Raw genomic sequence first — 19721 nt, forward strand, 5'->3', positions numbered from 1 at the left:
CTTAACTTAAAACAGCTGCCAGGAGTTCGCTCTCTGGCATAATGGGATGGGCAGCATCTCCACAGCACCAGACGTGGGTTCGATCCCCAGCCAGGTACAGTGGGTTAAAGGATCCAGCACTGTTGCAGCTGTGCCATAGATTGCCTCTGTAGCTCAGATCTGATCCCTGGCCCCAGAACTCCAAACGGCCAAAAAACAAACTGACAAACAAAAACCAGCTGCCATCTGCTCTCACCACCAGTTCATAAAGTCGGACCACTTTAACACAAACAACTTGAAAGGAACCAATCTCTGAACATACTCTCCAAATATAGCTACATGAAACACACACTGCATTGTTCTTATTTTCTGATTTGCTAGGACTGGTGAAGACCTCATTTTGGACTAGTATTTGAGAATCAACTGAATCTCCTGAAGAACATGCTCCAGGAAGATGGCTTAAATCTGCACACACGCAGGGATGGCACCTCGCCAGGGCACAAGACAACCACCACACTGTCAAGCACTTCTCCCCACTGGAAATCCTTCCTCATGCTGTGATGAAATCTGCATCCCAGTGTTTTCCACCGTGCTTGCTCTTTGGAGCAACTGAAAGTACATCTAGGTCTTCTTGCGATGGCCGCCCAGCCCCTCTTTGCGGATCCTCTTTCTCAATACCTGCAAAGTGCTTCCGGGTCACCAGAGCCCCTTCACTGACCCCCACCTTGATGGGGTTCTGCATCTGAAGGCAGCCCTCGTCCCCATCCCTACCGAGTCTTTCCTTCTCTGTGAGGAGCACCCCCAGGCCTCCAAACTCACCTCCCAGGATGCACTGACAGCCAGCCACCCTCCGGAAATGGGTTTTGGCTATCGTTCCTTGGCTGTGGTGAGATCACCAGGGTCTGAGCAGAGCAGAGGCCTGGGAGATCATCACCACCTTTGGCCTAAAGGCTACACTGCCCTCCCTTGGTTTCAGGCATCCCTGAAGTGTATAAGATGGGTGTTCATAAACCAGAACAGATTTTCCCACAAAAACAGAGTGGGGCCCACAGTATGGCCTCGTACTGATGAGCCAGACAATCTCCCCATAAGCATAAGCAGCGGGGCTGCCGTGGGAGGAGAAACACAGAGCCCACTTCAGGAAGAGCCAAGGGATTAGTGTCCTCTGATCTGTCCCCATCCCCAGCGCGCTCCAAGCTGTCTACGGTCAGGGGCAGGGGCCAGAAGGACAGGGCTGGCCTCGTCCTGAATCAGCCTTAATCTCATAGTCTGGACCTCTGGGGAAAGAGTGCCCCACCCGAGCATCTGCACAGAACCCTAATCATAACTGCTTCCCCATTAGCTCTATGAAGAGCTCTTGTGCAGGTGCCAGGAAAAGGGGTCTTGGAGGTTGGCACCAGAATCCCTCTTAGGGACAGAACTGTGTTTGGGTAAAAGCTGCGACAAGTGGTTGGAATGAAAGGCGAAACCCAGAAAGAACCGACTAAGCATCATGGCGGGATTTGGCAGCAGGGAGGAGGGTGGTGCAAATTAAGAACAGCATTGAGGAGTTTCTGTCGTGGCTCAATGCAAACAAATCTGACTAGAATCCATGAGGATGCAGGTTTGATCCCTGGCCTAACTCAGTGGATTGAGGATCCAGCATTGCCATGAACTGTGGTGTAGGTCACAGATGCAGCTCAGATCTGGCATTGTTGTGGCTGTGGCACAGGCCAGTGGCTACAGCTCCCATTCAACCCCTAACCTGGGGAAAAACAAAAACAAAAACAAAAACAAACAGCACTGGAGTTTCCATCATGGTGAAGCAGAAACAAATCCGACCAGGAACCATGAGGTTGTGGGTTCGATCCCTGGCCTTGCTCAGTGGGTTAAGAACCCCTTGCTGCCATGAGCTGTGGTGTAGGTCACAGATGCAGCTCAGATCTGGTATTGCTGTGGCTGTGGCATAGGCCGGCAGCTGTAGCTCTAATTTGATCCCTAGCCTGGGAACCTCCATATACTGTGGGTGTGGCCCTAGAAAAGACAAAAAAAAAAAAAAAAGAGGGGAAAAAAAAAGGGACTACTTGCCAATTTCAAGAGGACAGTGAAAACTGATAGGGAACTAGATGTAAGAGCCAGGAGTAACCATATGAATTTAAGCCATTCTTCCTGAAACCATGGGGAAGGTGCTGGATCCACCAAAGCACTTCAAATGGGGATTGGAGTTGGCCCCAGCTAGAGCCAAAGAGGCCAAGTGACCTAGCACTGGCTCAAAGCTCAGCTTCTGGTAGAATATCAGTAAGCTGGCTGGACAAGGAAGGGAAAGAATAAACACAGGGGAGTTCCCTGGTGGTCTGGTGGTTAGGACTCAGCACTTTCACCAGTGCAGCTTGGGATCAATCCCTGGCCTGGGAACTCAGATCCCACATCAAGCTGCTGCGGCCAAAACAAAAACAAAAACAGACTTGTGGTTGCCTGATGGGAGGGGGAGGGAGTGGGAGGGATCGGAAGCTTGGGCTTATCAGACACAACCTAGAATAGATTTACAAGGAGATCCTGCTGAATAGCATTGAGAACTATGTCTAGATACTCATGTTGCAACAGAAGAAAGGGTGGGGGAAAAAACTGTAATTGCAATGTATACATCTAAGGATAACCTGACCCCTTGCTGTACAGTGGGAAAAATAAAATAAAATAAAATAAAATAAAATAAAATAAAAAACACAGGACAGAGTCCAGGGTAAGAAGTACACAGGAGCCTGGGAATGAAAAGAGTCAGTGCTCAGTGCTCATAGGAACAAGAGCCTCATGCCAGGGATAGGCCCTAGTTCCATGGTCTATTCAGGAGAGAGCCCTGTGGCTCCCCCAACAACAGGATTTGATTTCCCTTCTTCAATGTCTCCTCCTGCCAGCCTTTTTTTTTTTTTTTTTTTTTTTCCAGCTTTTTAGGGCCACAATGGCGGCATATGGAGGTTCTCAGGCTAGGGGTCCAATCGGGGCTGTAGCTGCCAGCCTACGCCACAGCCACAGCAACGCAGGATCCGAGCCACATCTATGACCTACACCACAGCTCACGGCAATGCCGGACCCTTAACCCACTGAGCAAGGCATGATTGAACTCACGTCCTCATGGATCCTAGTTGGGTTTGTTAACCACTGAGCCACAGGGGAACTCCCAGCCTTCTTATGTTTCAAAATGTCTTTATTGCTGTTTGCGAAGGAAACACCCTCCTTTGTGCTCCTAAAAGCACCCTCTCTTACTCTTGTCCCTCGCATCTTCTCTTCTCACTTAGCCCCTCAAGGGAGAAATAACAGGGCACAGTGGTGACAGTGGGGGTCTTTGTGGGCAAAGGGCTGATACAAGAAGTTCCAGTGGTTTCCTGGGGAATTCAGACTAAGGATCCCACAGGTTCTCCTTCCAGGGTCATCTCTAAATGAGGCCTAAGCAGGCGAAGGGAGGAGATGGGGTGAGGAAGTGGGCAGGGAGGTATGGCTGCTGCACTTACAGCCCTGACTTGCAATCAAGCCTCACTTTGTGGTGGGGCCTCAGAGCAAAAAGTCAGAACAAAGGAAAGTATTTCCATGGAAGCCAAGTCTCTGCAGGGAAGTTTTTAATTTTTAAAAAATAAAAAAATGTATCCCCGTCAAGTGTCATCAGATTCAAGCCATTGCCTAAGCCCACAGAGATAATTTTGTGGACCTTGTTTTTCCATGTTCTCTACTCAGTAATGTGCTGCCTGCCCATTTGTTAAGTAAGACTATGAGTTTTTATCCAAGCTGTTGGTTAGTGTATGCCGGGGCAGAGCCCTGTGGCATATCATGAGAGACCTCCCTCCTGAAGACTTTAATAGTGAGGCCTGTATCATCAATTCACCCAATGACAGGTTCTACAGCCTATCTCTCTCCCTGTTCACACAGCATCGCAAGGGACTGAAAAGGCTGAGAACTGAAAGGCCCTTGAAAATGAAGCTATCTCTATGACTGTGCAAGGAGAAAACGGGATCAGTGCAGTGTCTCTGACCCCTGAAGGCTGACTCTCTTCCCAACCTGCACCAGTGCGTCTGTGTATTAGCAACAACCTTGGCAATGACACCTGGCTCAGAGACCCAGAACGAGCTCCTGGATGGTCTGCCCCACCCTGAGACAGACAGGTAGACAGACATGCATGCACAGACATGCACAAACAGACATGCCTCCGTGAGGGAGCCCATACCGCATCCTCATCATCTACAGCAGCCTCGTGTTCCAGGAGTAGCCGCACAGCCTGCTCGTGCCCTGCGCCCGCAGCCCAGTGCAAGGCCACCCTGCCCACCTGCCAGGAGGAGGAGGAAACTTGTGAGGCACTGGCTGGCTGCCTGGCCTGCCTCCCACGCCCTTCCTACATCCTGGCCAGGAAAGCTGGTCTGCTGGGTGGAAGGGTTTTTGCTGGCTCTGATGACCAGCCAGCTAGGGTCATAGCCCTTCTCCGGCCCCCTCCTCTTCCAAGCTGCAGCAGCTGAAACAAACATGGTAAAACACCACCATGTCTAGATCCATCTGTCTCCCACCTAAAACTCTTCCCAGCTTCCCACTGCTCTTGGGTCAAACTCCTAACCCTGGGGCCTATGAGGCCCTGCACAGCCCAGCACTGCTTCTCAGAAATGCCAAACATCCTGCCTCCAAGTCTGTTCCTGCTGTCCCCTCTGCTGGGCAGTCACCTGGGTCTGAGGATTATTCTCCAAGTCCCTAAGGAATCCTGAGTGCCTCGCTTCTGTCCCCTCCTTGCTTCAGAAGATAGCTGAAGGGTCCTGACCCCACCCCCCATTTCATTGTCAGGCCACCTGGAAACTCACTACAGCCTCTGACCCTTAGCACATCTGAGCAGACCTGGAGGAGGCCAGCCTCCGATCCATGAACCCACTTCTCTCTACAGTTTTTGGCATGTGAAAGGGCAATGAGAGAAAATACTCATTTTCTACATGGTCCTCTCTAGGGACCAGCTGTCGCTTCCTTCCATCCATGCTGTCTCCTCTGCTGGAACAATGCCCTTCTTCACTGGTTCCTATAAAAATGCCACTTCCTTGGGAAGCCTTCTGGCCAGGCGGGTCCCGCCAGTCCCCAAATGCTCTCAAATGATGACAGTGGGAATGATTAGTTTGTGAGGGACTCTGTTTGTTTGTTTTTGTTTTTGTTTGTTTTTTGTTTGTTTTTTGTCTTTTTGCCTTTTCTAGGGCTGCACTCATGGCAAATGGAGATTCCCAGGCTAGGGGTCTAATCGGAGCTGTAGCCGCTGGCCTATGCCAGAGCCACAGCAACACCAGATCCGAGCCATGTCTGCAACCTACACCACAGCTCACGGCAATGCCAGATCCTTAACCTACTGAGCAAGGCCAGGGAGTGAACCCACAACCTCATGGTTCCTAGTCGGATTCGTTAACCACTGTGCCATGACAGGAACTCCTAGTTTGTGAGAGACTCCGTTTAATGTCTATCCTCCTGCACCAGACTACCAGCTCTAAGGGCAGGGACCACGTCTGCCATGGGTTCTACTGTCTCCAGCACCTAGCACAGTGCCAGCACAGAATAAGCCATTAATACTTACTGAATGAATGAACTGAATGTGGCATTAGCATCCTATTATTCTACAAGCCATACTTCCTTGTAAGTGCTTGTCCAAGAGTTGAGACCAAGGATCCAGTCACCAATAACGTGTTGTGTGACCTAAGGTGACTTGCTGCCCTCTCTGTGCCTGCCTGCAGCTATAAATAGGACTAATCCTTGCCCTCCTCAACTCTCCAGGGGTCATTGAGGACCAAGGAAACAAGTGAATGAGAGCTCTAAAAACCAAAACACACCAGACACATGCTTGAATTCCTGCTACTATCCCTGGGCCCCAGGCAGGCTCTAAAGACCCAGGTTGTATCCTTGTCATCTCAAACCAGACAGAGCAGTCTCTGCTGCAGTCAGGAATCCTCTCAGCCACTGCCTCCCACCCAGGCCCTCTCCTCTAAGATGCTCCTGATGGCTAGAAGCACCACAGCAGGGTGTGGTACCCAAACCTGTTCCCAGTGTCCCCACCAGAAGGAATGGCTTTTCCCTCTGCCCCCTTCTCTAGCAGGGCTGTGGACCACCTCACCTGTGCCCTTCCCTGAGGCTTGGTCAGCGGCCCTGGTCTGCCTTCCTGCCTGGTTTTGGAACCCCCCAAAGGCAGACCTGGGCGCACAGCAGTTTCACACACTCAGCGGGCACAGGAGGCCCTCGGAAGACTGAACTAAACTGCTGCCTCACACATGCCCAGCTTGTCTTGGTCCTGAACCCCTGGACTTCTGACCACAGGCACCACTCCATCTTTGTCTCTCCAGGTGTCTGCCCCTATCTGCCAGCCTCTGACTCCTGATCTTTGACACTTGCCCTCCTGATTCTAACCTATGTTTCTTGGGGGAGCCTTCTGGATGGTCACAGGGGTTAAGAGTTAGGATTGCTGGAATTGGCCCAAGGTTGGTCCGAATCCTGACCCTGACCTTGAGCTGCAGAGAACTTGAGACAAGAAGGACAGGGCCCCAAGTGAACACACGACAGCGTGCCTGCCTCCAGCTCCATGAACTTCCCCTCCTGGGTGGAGGCGACACCCTGGCACTATCCCCAGCCAGTGCCCCTTTACACACATGGTTTCTGGCCCTGAGGTTGACTCTCCTCCCGATCAGCTCCATGATCCTCCTGACGTGGTTCCGGCGGGCAGCCTCGTGGAGCTGCCTCTCCAGAGGAAGCACTAGGGGGACAAAAGGGGCACAGGATGAGCAGGGAACAGGCCCCTCCCTGGCCCTGAACATCTCCCAGGCAGGGGGTCTTCCCAGGTGGCTTTAGGGGATGTTTCTCCTTCCTCTTGATGCTGGGGACTTCCCCAGACAGTCTATTTCTTCTAAGGCACCTCACACCTGCATGACCAGGACCTGGCAGAACCCTGAAGCTGGGAGAGCGTGGGCAAGACTGTCCACAGAGCCAGGTGTGTGCCCCTCCCCGCTCAGAGGTGCCCCATCACCCAGTCCAGCTTTCCCAACTGCAGCTGCTTTTCGGCGGGGGTGGGGGGGCGTTGGGGGCAGATGACACCTGCGGCATGTAGAAGTTCCAGACCAGGGATCAGACCCATGCCACAGCAGTGACAATGCTGGATCCTTAACCCACTGAACTACCAGGGGACTCCTGCAATTCTTGAGCAAGGGAATGGAATGCATTCCCACTGGAGTCGACAACCACATTTTCCATGGCTCCAGCCAGTGAAGAAGGCTGCCAGGATTTACTGAACCACCCACTGCATCAGGTCCAGGTGAGACCAGAGGCAGGTGCACCGGCTTCTCTGTCCTTCTCCTTCCACCTCTTCTCTCCTCATCCCCAAATTCTAACCTGCTTTTGCCTCCTGGCTGTGGGGCCCACTCTGATTGCCCTCCCTATGGCCTCTTCTCTCCTCTCATCCTTGTCCCTGCACCTTCATCTCAGACAAGCCCATGGACATCGATGGGCTCAGAGGGTCGGTGCCAGGTCAGCTTTCTGAGTTGACCATGTCACTCAGCTCTAGTGACATGGTCCAGGGCTCATCTCATTGGACCACCATGCTGCTGCCATCCTGACTACTCTTAGCTGGATGAGAGGAAGTCTGGTCTCTTTGGCTGGACTGCAAGCTCCTTGGGGGCCCCGGCTACACTTGACTCTTGCTAACCCACCCACAGCTCAATAGTGCGCCCAAAGCTGAGCATAGAGAAGAATCCATAACACCCTGCTTCCACAAGTGACACTGAAAATCCCAAGATTATTGGATACTTGTCCGTCCTCCAGAAAGGCTTAGACACATTAGCACAGACAAATATTTACCGGCCCTTTGCACAGCCAATACAGGACATGTAATCTGAAGTTTTTTTGCTGCCAAGCCCATATCCTGCATGTTTGGTCCACTGCAAATGTCCAGATCCAGCCCCTTTGTGTCTCCAGGGACAGATGGCCAGTGTCTTGGCAGGGAAGGCTAGGTTGTTTAAAGTATCAGAGAGGCCTGTCATCAGTTTGTTTTTCCAGTTAAATTCCGCATGGTTTTCCAGACACAGGAGAGGCTTTGGAGCTTTCTGGGGCCTCATAGACACAACCTAAGGATCTCAGAGCCACCACCCTCTGGCTGGGCCACTTCCTGTCTCAGTGACTTAGGTTACTCAATTTTCCTGTACCACCATTGCCTCATTTGCAAATGGGGACATGAGCTGCCCTGCAGGGTTACTGTCATGATTAGATAGAAGGTGTGAAAAGCTCCTAGCCTGGTATCTGGCAAAAAATACCATCATCATCATCACTATTATTCCTCCAAAGCAAAGGGTCAGAGAATAAGTTTTGGCAGCCAAAGACCTGGGGGTGATGCGGCCTCCTTCATTCAGGGAAGCCAGCAAAGCCCTAAGCAAGGAAATACCCTCCTACCTGCCTCTTCACACTGCTTTTTTCCACAGCACCTCTCACCATTGGCATCTGCTATATTTACATATTTATTAGGCTTATTGTCTGCTTCCCCCAATATAAGTCCATGAAGGAAGAGATGAGTCCCATTTGTTAACTACTGTATCCCCAAATTCAGGCCCTTGTGCCTATCTGTTGAATGAGCAACTGACACACAAATCATGAAATTTCTTCAGGGCTTTGGAACTCTAAGATGTTGCCCCAGTTAAGACTCATTAGTTCCCTGGAAAACCAAACCACAAGCTCAGGTAAACGGCAGGAAAGAGGTTTATCAGGAGGTGGGGAAGCTTCATGTCAATTCTTCAGGGGAGAAGGGAAAACACTGCCTTCCAAATGTGATCCCCTCTCATAGCTCCACCCTTCCTCACCCTGAAGGCTCTGCTTTTCTTGTAATTAGGAGAGGGCCCTTCTGGAAGAATCCCTCTTAGATCTCAAACATCTCTGGGAAGCACTGTGTCCTGAGCTTGCTTTTCCTTAACCTCTTGGATGAAAACCACCATAATCCAGTTTGGGCAAAAGATCTAGCACTTCAGGGGTGAGCTTGGAGAAGCTGGGGTTTAAGTACCCACACTGCCACTTTCTAACAGCAGGAAACATCCCCCTTGGGGGTTTCAGTTCCTTGGGTTATAAAATCAGGATGGTGACAAAGGAATCTGTGGAGATCTTATTGGAAGACTAGGGGGCGTGGCCTGGATTGTGTTGACCAAAAACCAAGAGTCTGAATAAGAGCAAGCAGACCCTGCAGAGCAGGCAGGTGAAATCAAATCTAATCTCATCTCTTCCATCCACCTCAACCTATGCATCCTCTTTCTGGCCACATCAAACACACATTGCACGCTGGCCTCTGAGCCCTTGCCCATGCTGGGTCCTTTGCCCAGAATTTCTTCCTACATGTGCCAATGCTCCATTGCTGCACATTCTTGAAGGGGCTGCTCAAGTGATCCTCTGCCCCAAAGAGAACCCTGTACCCTCTGAAAGACTTAGCACCTGATAGAGCCGTCACTGGCACCCCCAACCCCAGTCAGGACACTGGCACAATCCTCTCCCCTTGCCAGGCAGTGCAGCCAAAGGCCCCCAAGCTGCCCAGCCTAGAGACCCCGGTAGTTGGCACACTGAGGTGCTCTCCTCTCCTCTGGGTCTCACTCTCAGCATCTGATATGGTCCTCACTCCCCAACCAGCACAACCTGGGAGAGCTGGGGCCTTCAGCATTTCTGCCACTTAAAGGCTGTGTGACCCTGGGCAACTTGTTTAATCACCCTCGGCCCCAGCGTTCTCTTCTGCAGAATGGAGCTAACAGAGGGTTCCACTCATTGGGTCACTGTGAAGATCAAATAATGTGCCTTTCCGGGCTCAGCCCAGCACACAAAGTAAGTACGAATAAAGGGTCGCACCACCATCCTATCTCTACCTAACGTCTTCTCCACAGAAGCTCCCCGTTCCAGGGTGGGGAGTGTCTCGGAGTCCCAGACAAGCAGCCAGTGTCCCTTTGGGCAGGTGCGCGTTCCTCGCAAAGAACCCCAAGACCGAAACGGCCATGCTGACTGCGTCAATCGCAGCCTTGGTCGCCAGAGCAGGGGTGGTGCGGGGCATCCTCTGCCTGCCTCTGTCTCCGCCCACGGGCCCGGGGACTCACGGCCATCGGTCTTCCACGCCAACTCCTCCTCCATGCGGCTGCTCCTCAGCCCCGTGCGCTTCTGCGGGTGCACGAGCCGCGCGTCCACCGGAAGGGGCCTGGGAAGCGAGGGAGCTGGAGCTGAGCAGGGAGTGGGGGCAAGGCTTCCAGGAGCGTCGGGGTTCGGGCGACAGCGGCTCCTCCAGAACCCTCGCCTCTCCTCGGCCCTTAAGTATGCTGCTTGCTCGGCTACTGCTGTCTCCGGCTCACCGCCCCCATCCCTGGCCCCTCCTCGGTCTCCCACTGCCCGGCGGGTCTGGGCCACTTGGGGCTCTGAGGGTCCCCCAGGACGTGTCTCCTCAGAGCAGTCCCTGCCTCCCGCACCCGGATGCAAACCTCCAGCAGGACTCCTGGTCTGGCGCCCCCAAGCGCTGAAAGTCGGACCCCCACTACTTGAGCGGGCATTTAGGAATACAAATCCTGGCAAGCCTGCAGGCGTTTGAAGCGATGGTGAGATGTGTTCATGATCAGAAAAATACAAGTTAGGGAGTTCCCCTCGTGGCTCAGCAGAGACTAATCTGACTAGTATCCATGAGGACTACAGATTGGATCCCTGGCCTCGCTCAGTGGGTTAAGGATCCGGTGTTGCCATGAGCTGTGGTATAGGTCGTAGAGGTGGCCGGGATCTGGCATTGCTGTGGCTATGGCTTAGGCCAGCAGCTACAGCTCTGATTTGGCCCCCAGCCGGGGAACTTCCATTAGGAAAGAAAAGGAAAGGGAAGGGGAAGGGGAAGGGGGAAAGGAAAAGCTAAAGTGACAATGAGGATTATTGAGTGGCACAATGAGTGGCAGAGAAGGTTAAGTGTCCAGCGTCCTCTCTGCGGTGGTTCTGGTCTCTGCGGAGTTAGGATTCCATCCCTGGCCCAGCCCAGTAGGTTAAAGATCCAGCATTGCTGCAGCTTCGGTATACAGGTGGCAGCTGCAGCTCAGGATGCAATTCCTGGCCCAGGAGCTTCTATGTGGGGGGAGGGGTGGGGGGAGGGAGAGAACAATGAGATATCACTTAAACCACCAATTAGGCTAGCAAAAATTAGGTAGTTTGGATAATGCCAAATGGTGGTGAGGAATGAGGAGTGTCATAGGCCAGGTGCCCTGCTGATGGGAGTAAAGTCGGGCAGCCATTCTGGAAAACAATCTGGCAGTAATGAGGGAATTAAATACGTGTGAACTAACTCTTACAGGCTCAAAAAGGAACACATAAGAGGATGTTGTTGCTGGGTTGATATTTTGTAGTTGCTGGGGATTGGAAGCAACCTAAGTGCCCACATAGGAGAGTGGATGGATGGGTAAAATATGGTACTACCTTGCAACTATAAATGCAAGGGACCAGGTGTATTCACTGCAACTTGGATAGAAACACCAAGTGCTGAGGGGAAAATGTGAAACAACCAAGTGAGACCTAAAAAACAAAACCAATTCAGATGCTTGCACACAAGACAGATTTGCAGACACATGCAAACCAAAAGATACACATTAAATAACCTATATGGGGGAGTGCCTGTTGTGGCGCAGCAGAAACGAATCCGACTAGGAACCATGAGGTTGCTGGTTCGATCCCTGGCTTGCTCAGTGAGTTAAAGAACCAGTGTTGCTCTGAAATGTGGTGTTGGTCACAGATGTGGCTTGGATCTGGCATTGCTGTGGCTGTGGTATAGGCCAGCAACTGTAGCTCTGATTCGACCCCTAGCCTGGGAAACTCCATATGCCGCAGGTGCAGCCTAAAAAGACAAAATTTAATAAATAAATAAATAAATAACCTATATTGGGAAAAAGAATGGATATATTTATATGTGTGTGGAAAATGGAGTAACTCAGTCTCAGCCTAGTTACTCAGCCTAGCCGCCATGTTGTTCCAGGAAGGACTGTTATCTAATCATAACTATGCCTGTGAATGTGCAGTAGAATTCAATGACCACCACCCCTTATGTAACGCCTTGGCAAATTGCAGGCTTTGTTCTGTACCAGTATAAAAGGCGGACAGGACTTTCTGCACCACCATCATTTGTGAAGCCATTAAGGGGATGTCTGACATACCCAAGGTGCCTCTGCTCTTCTTCAGATTGCCTGAATCCAGATTGAACCAGCCTTGTCTCGAGAGACTGCAATACATAAATATACCAGATTCACTCTGCTGTACACCTGAAACTAATACACTGTAAGTCCACTATACTCCAATAAAATTTTAAAATACAAATAAATGTTAAAATAAAATCAAATTTTTTTAAAGAAGCACATTAAACACATCAGAATGGGTAGCACTTCAGACACTGGAGGATATCCATGTCTTCTTCTCTTTGCCTTTTAGGCATTTACAGCCTCTTTCTATCTGGGGATAGTGGGGTCCCAACATCTCTACCCCAAGGCAAGAAGACATTACTGGTTCTTGGATCAGAGGAAATATCTTTCAGTCATTAGTGTAGTTCAGAAAGGCTTCCTGGAGCAAGAAGTACTTGGAATGGCCTTCAAAAAATAATATAATGATAATAGCTAAAAATTAATGAGCCCCATGTTAAGACTTTGTGTGGATTATCTCATTTTGTCCCCCAAGCCACCCTATGAAATGGACATTATTATCATCATATGATGGAGGGAGAGCTGAAGCACAAAGAGGGTAATAACTCTCCCTACCTCGCAGGGTAAGTGATGGAGCCAGGGTTCTAACCCAGGTGATCTGATTCAAGAGCCACAGCATGAGTATCTGGTAGGTGGACAGGACCTTGATGGAGTCAAAACTGCAGACAGCTGGTGGTAGGTCACTCTCCAAGCCCTGGGCTCCCAGGTGGAAGCAGAGATCCCAGGGAGCATAGGCTGGCACAGCTGCCCAGCTGCCATCCTTGATGTCCATGGCCCTGAGCAGCTTTATCACCTTCCTCCTGCATCCACTGCTGCCTGGAAACAGTCTATGTCTCCACACTTTCCCTGGGAAACCTGGAGGTGAGACCCAAGTGAGTCAACATTAGAGAAACTGTGGGATGTGAGTGACTGACAGAAGCCTGGCCATCCCCACAAGACCAGTCCCCCCACCCAGGCCAGGCCACACCCATCTGGTGCTTCAGGGTAAGCACAGAAGGTCCTATGGGCTTCTTCTAGGAGGCCTCCCCAGCCTTCAGTGCTCCCACAGTCTGGCCAGGGATATTTTTTTTTTTGTCTTTTTGTCTTTTTAGGGCTGCACCCATAGCACATGGAGGTTCCCAGGCTAGGGTCGAATCGGAGCTACAGCTGCCAGCCTACGCCACAGCCACAGCAACGTGGGATCTGAGCCTTGTCTGTGACCTGCATCACAGCTCACAGCAATGCTGGATCCTTAACCCACTGAGCGAGGCCAGGGATTGAACCTGCAATCTCATGGTTCCTAGTTGGGTTCATTAACCACTGAGCTACTATGGGAACTCCTAGCCAGGGATTTTTTTAATTCACTATCTCATTTAATCCTCACAATAATTCATCACCCCTATTTAATGGATGAAGGAAGAAAAGCTCAGAAAAGTCCAATAACTTGTTGAGGTCACAGCAGCAAATAAATAGTGGTAGAGGCTGAATTCGAACTCACTGCACCACACTGCCATTTCAGTCTAGACCAAATTGGCCCATTGTCCAATCCCTACCCATCCTTCAAGTTGAATTCCAAAGCACCAACCCCTACACTCCCAGCCTCCCAGGAGAGCTCCCTTGCAGATACTATAACTAGCTGGTGATCTAGGTGAGTCCCTTCACCTCTGTAGGTCTAGGTCTCCCCTCATCTGTAAAACCAATGGGTTGGAGGTAGGGTCTATGAGCCATCCAGCCCTGATGGTCCCTGGTTGGATAAGGCACTTGATCACTCAAGAAGGGTTAAGGGCCCCCAGCCCTGATGGCAGGTTTCTCCACGAGATGGCCCTCTTGGCATTTCTTTGTTCTTCATATATTGAGAAATTAGAGAGGGTTTTTTTGTTTTGTTTTACAAAATAGAACTGTGACTCATGTTTCACAATCTACCTAGTCGATTTCATGCTCCTTTGTTATTTGGGTGACATTCCGTTAGAAAGACAGAATCCCAGGCCCTACGCCAGACCGACTGAATCAGAACCTGCATTTCAACAAGATCTCTGGTGATTTCTGTGCCCATCGAAAGATGAGAACCACTGCTCTAAGCTGTCAACACCCCTTCATTTCAAGCAATCATTTTCAGGCTTTTATGCCTGTTTTCCCCAAGCAGGTCTAATTAATCTCCTTGAGCTGTCGTCATTTCCTGAGCACCAGCTGTGTACCAGCTACTGTGTCAGTCCTTTATCAGCATTATCTCATGTACGCTTCCAACCTCCCTGCCATGCTATTAACAACCTCATTTCCAGGGAGAAAACTGGAATGCACAGACAGTGAGTCACAGGCGCAAGGTCCCACGGCCAGTAAGTAGCCAATTCAAACCCAGCACATGTGTCTCCAAAGCCAGTGTCCTTGGGCCCTAAGCTAATACAGACACTGTCATTGAGGGCAGGGCTGGCTTATGTACACCCTCCTACCAGGGAATGGGCATGAGCCAGTTTCAGCACACAGTCCATGATGGCCCTTATCACTTCACAGTGGTGGGTATGTCCCTCTCGGAGCCCCCAGAGCTACTCACAGGAAGTCTGGGGGGCTTCGTTGGCATTCTGTCCTCAGAGAAGCCCAGGACTGCAGTGCACACTGCCTGCTCCTCTTTCTGAGATGCCCTGTCCTGGGCCTCTCAAGGGTACCCACACCCTGGGGAACACAGTGGGAGATGAGGGGCACAGGAAACTGCAATCAGAACTTCAATTTTACATGATGCCTGAAGAAGTGGGAAAAAAATGCATTTTTCTTAATACCACCATGTTTATATGAGCAGGATAGTAAGATGCAAAAATCCAGTGGGTCGCTTTGGACAAGGCCCCTGAGCTTTGGGTGTTTGCACTGTTCTACCTTTGGGGTATTTGGAGGGGGATATTTGGGGGAAGCCAAGTCTTGGCTCTGTTTTTCTCTTGTCCCTAAAAGGATGCAGAGCCCACTTTCCCACTGCATCTCCAGTCCCCACCTCACACAAAGCTGCCCCCCCAATACACACACACACACACACACACACACACACACACACACACACGTGTTCCAAGGTCATTCTCAAAGCTGACAGTATTCACACAAGCTGCCCCCATTCCTTTGGCATCAGGGACTGTAGGGTTGAGCAACAAAAAGGATATGTAATTCAGAGACAACCAGGACTGACAAGGATGGAGAGAGGGCCTGAGAGTGCAGAGCTGGGGCTTGGTGTGGGGGTGTGTGGGACAGCCTCAGGACCTGTTTGTGTGTGAGACAGAGGGAAGTGACTGGCCTTATCACTGATTAAAAATAATGAGGGGGAATTTCTGTCATAGGTCAGGGATAACAAACCCATCTAGGATCCATGAGTATGCAGGTTCAATCCCTGCCTTGATTAGTGGGTTGAAGATCTGGCGTTGCTGTGAGCTATGGTGTAGGTTGCAGATGTGGCTTGCGTCTTGCATTGCTATTGTTGTGGTGTAGGCCAGCAGCTGCAGCTCTGGTTCCACCCCTAGTCTGGGAACATCCATATGCTGCAAGTGCAGCCCTGAAAAGCAAAAAAATGAAAATTTAAAAATAATGAGGAAATATCAAAGTGAGGAAAAACAGATGGAAAACTTAGTTTGACTGTGGAAAAACAATGCCAATAATAGTTGTTTATGAGCTCTACATATCATTTTAGCCTTTTAACTTGGTAACCTAGTAATGATGCACACTATTTCAAATGTCTTCTTTTTTTAATTCTCGGAGAGGAAAAAAAACAATAAAATTAAACTTGTGAAAGCTCCTTCAGCAGAACGAAATTTCCTCTGTCCTGCTTCAGGGCCTTTGCACTAGCTATTCCCTTTTGCTTGGGCAATTCTTCCACACCCCCTTTCCATGGTTAGCACATCGTCATTTTTCAAGAATGACCTCAGTGCCAATTTTCCAGGGTTAATTTTGCCACCCCAACCCTCATTGTCCCTCTCACAGCAGCCTTTTCCTCCAGAAAGTGGTCATAATTTGTAATACTGGGACACAAATGCAACACTGAGACTACCTATTCCTACTCAGAGCCCATCGCCCTGTCATTTCATACTCAAAAGAAATGCTGGCCCGTTCCAAAGCCCTGAAAAACAATGCAAATGATACCGTCTTTGTCAACAGTTTATTTACGGCAAGTTCACTATAGGAATTATAATAATTTCACATGCTATTAGCCTATAGGATAATGTCTCTTAAGCTAATGAAGAAATAACATCCTTTAAATAAATGATAGATTAATTACACTAGTGTTCCAGGCAAAGGCAGGTGAAGAGACTAAAGTCCAAATACAGCTGAGGTGTACCCCAAATATAGCTGAGGTGTACCTTTGTCACCAGTTTTGGTTTCTCCAGAGAGAGAGCTTTGCCAATGGAGAGCTACATCCAGCTACCAACGCAAAAATAAAAGTAACCTGTTGCTAAAGCACGTTGCTAGGCAACTATGGTGTGTGTGTTGACTGGCAGGCAGATGTTCTAGGCTGCATGGTCTGTCACCATGGCCCATAGAGGAGTAGCCTTTACCACAGCAGGAGCTAAAGCTCCAGCGTCTTTGGAGAGCTAGATCAGCAAGGGGTGGCTTTCCCCAGCGGAAACTCTAGGTATTTATAGTCTAAATGTGCCTCTGCCATAGCTGCTACTCCACATTCTTATCTGTAAACCCCCATGGGGCCCCTCGGCAGCTGAGCTACTAAGTGTTTATCAACAGCAGCAGATGAAATGATGACATCCTGACACAGCTTACTTCACTCTCATATCAAAGCAACTTTACTTCTAAAGACAACGTTGGGGTTTTTGTTTAATTTTGTTTTGTCCATGACATAAATAGATAAAAACAACTGCACGTAAGTCATAAACTAGTTTGAAATCACCTCAAGCTAATACACGAGTGGCAAGGGATTCAGGGAAGCAAGGAATTCAGCAAAACTTCCTGCAAAGCTCATTTCAGGATTTCCTTCCCCCAAGGTCCATTCATTCCAGTAGGGCTCCCACTTCTCCTCTGCCTTTTCTCCTAACCAGACTCTTTGTAACACCCAAATGTCCTCTGCCCAGCCTCGTTTTTCATATAGAACAATTTTGCCTGCTCACCTCTCCTGCCGCCGGGATCTCTTCCACTGCCCCAGCATCCCTACAGAGTGCCGGCAAGTAGTCAGTCTCTCTCTTCAGAGGAGCTGTAAAGACTCATAGCTCAATACTTTTGAACATGCCATGTGCATATTTGTTCACTTGCTTGTTATCTACCTCCTCCACTTCCCTTTAAGCACTTTTGTTCACCATTAAATCACAGGGAGGGAGGGAGAGTGAGAAGGATGGTGGAGGGCAAGTCTCAATGGCACCGGACTCTCCCAAGTTGACAGGAGCCTTAATGTGAAGGCTCCAGAAGTTCCAGGTGCCCCAGGTAACACTTGGAAGGAGTTCAGAAACCCCTGGATCCTATTCCTATCTCTGACTTGGCTGGGTCTGGAGGCTGCTCCAAGTGGTAGCCTGTGACCACAGAACATCTCCCAGGCCCAAAGGACTGCTCAGAAGGGCCCCTGGGGGCCCAAGGTCTGGACTGCGAGGCTCCAGCTGGGGCAAAAGGATCAAGACAAAAAATGATGTTTTTTCTCCTAATATTTTTAGAAAAATTCAAACCTACACAAAAATGGAAAGAATAATGCCACATTTTAGTATTTTGCCATATTTATCTTACCTAAGAGATGTGAGTTTTGTTAAAAAAAAAAAAATTTACTATGGAAAATTCCAAATATACACCAAGATAGAATAAATAATATAATGAACCCCACATACCTATCATCCAGCTTCAATAATTAACAATCCATGGGAAAAAAGGGGAGAGGAGTCGAGTCCTCGTTGTGGTTCAGGGGGATAAGAATCCAACTACAGCGGCTCAGGTTGCTACAGAGGCATGAGTTCAACCCCCGGCCTGGCACAGGGGGTTAAAAGATCCAGCATTGATGCAGCTGCAGCATAGACTGCAACGGCAGCTCTGATTCAGTCCCTAACTGGGGAGCTTCCATCTGCTCTGGAGGGGTGGCCAAAAAAAACACCAAAAAAAAACAAACAAAAAAAGCCAATCCATGGCCAACTTCCTCCTCCTCTTGAATTATTTTGAAGCAAATTCATAGATATCATTGTATCCATAAATGTCAGTCTGTATCTCTCTGAGTCAAAACCTCATTTAAAAACATAACCAAAAGGAGTTCCCGTTGTGGCACATCAGAACCAAATCCGACTAGGAACCATGAGGTTACAGGTTCGATCCCTGGCCTTGCTCAGTGGGTTAAGGATCCCGTGTTGCTGTGAGCTGTGGTGTAGGTCGCAGATGCAGCTCGGATCCTATGTTGCTGCGGTTGTGGCGTAGGCCAGCAGCTGTAGCTCCGATTAGACCCCTAGCCTGGGAACCTCCATATGCCATGAGTTTGGCCCTAAAAAGCAAAGAAAAAGACATAATAAAAATAAAAACATAACCAAAATGCACACCTAAAAATTAACAGTAATTCCTTCACATAATCAACTACTTAGTGTTCAAACTTCCCCAATTGTCACGTGTGTATGTACTTGTACTACAGTGTATTTGAACCAGAATTCCAATAAGCTCTGCACATTGAATTTGGCTGATTTGTCTCTTAACATTTCACTCCTCTCTTTCTCTTCCTCTCTCTCTCTCCTTCCCTCCCTCCTTGTCACAATTTATTTATACTGTAGAGACTCCCACAGTCTATATTTTGCTGACGACTTCTCTTTGATGTCTTTTAACATGTTCTGCTGCCTCCCGTGTTTCCTATAAACTGGCAGATGATTCAAAAGGTTTAGAGTTTTGGAGAGGTTCCTTTCATAAATAGAAGTGGTGTGTATTTCCATCAGAAAGTACACAACGTCTTACCTCTTTTTGTGTGATGTTAGTAGCCAATGATGATTTCCTAAATCCACTTTTTATTTATTTTTTTTACTTGTTTTAGGGCCAAATATGTGGCATATGGAAGTTCCCAGGCTAGTGCAGCTGCTGGCCTATGCCACAGCCACAGCAACACAGGATCCAAGCCGTGCATCTGCAACCTACACCACAGCTCATGGCAACACCAGATTCTTTTTCTGGTTTTTTTTTTGGGGGGGGGGTTGCTTTTTAGGGCCGCACTTGCGGCGTATGGAGGTTCCTAGGCTAGGAGTCGAATTGGAGCTACAGCTGCCAGCCACAACCACAGCCACAGCAACAAGGGATCGGAGCTGCAACTGCAACCTACACCACAGCTCACAGCAATGCAGGATCTTTAACCCACTGAGCAAGGCCAGGGATCGAACCCGCAACCTCATGGATCCTAGTTGGGTTCGTTAACCACTGAGCCACAAAGGGAACTCCCTAAATCCACTTTTTAAACCAGTGTGATATTGTGATTTAGAATAAGAAACATACATTTGGTCTCTGACCCCAATCCTGGAACAGGGCTCCAAAACCCTCCAAAACTTGTACAGAGAGGAGGAGAGAAAGGTGACTTTTGTTATGTTAACCAGTGATTTGGGAAGCCTCTAGGTGACCTAGGATGGGGGCTGGTTGCCTGGGGAACAAATA

At 49.4% G+C, this 19721-nt stretch overlaps 1 protein-coding gene across 2 annotated transcripts in view; it reads right to left on the reverse strand.

The window, feature by feature from the left end:
• ANKDD1A (ankyrin repeat and death domain containing 1A) overlaps positions 1–19721 on the reverse strand; it is a 90013-nt gene that overhangs the window by 33340 nt on the left and 36952 nt on the right. Inside the window, exons 5-9 of one of the 2 annotated variants that reach the window (XM_013992888.2) lie at positions 12729–13028; positions 12135–12199; positions 10062–10159; positions 6603–6706; positions 4172–4270 (exon numbers count right to left, since the gene is read on the reverse strand). In XM_013992888.2, coding sequence (XP_013848342.1) covers positions 4172–4270; positions 6603–6706; positions 10062–10095 — 237 coding nt within the window. In that variant the 5' untranslated portion in view covers positions 10096–10159; positions 12135–12199; positions 12729–13028. Of the gene's footprint in view, positions 1–4171; positions 4271–6602; positions 6707–10061; positions 10702–12134; positions 12200–12728; positions 13029–19721 lie in introns of those variants that run through there. The other variant, XM_021093722.1, reaches the window with a different exon arrangement.

Source organism: Sus scrofa, chromosome 1, assembly GCF_000003025.6.
Source record: "Sus scrofa isolate TJ Tabasco breed Duroc chromosome 1, Sscrofa11.1, whole genome shotgun sequence".
NCBI classification, from domain to species: domain Eukaryota; kingdom Metazoa; phylum Chordata; class Mammalia; order Artiodactyla; family Suidae; genus Sus; species Sus scrofa.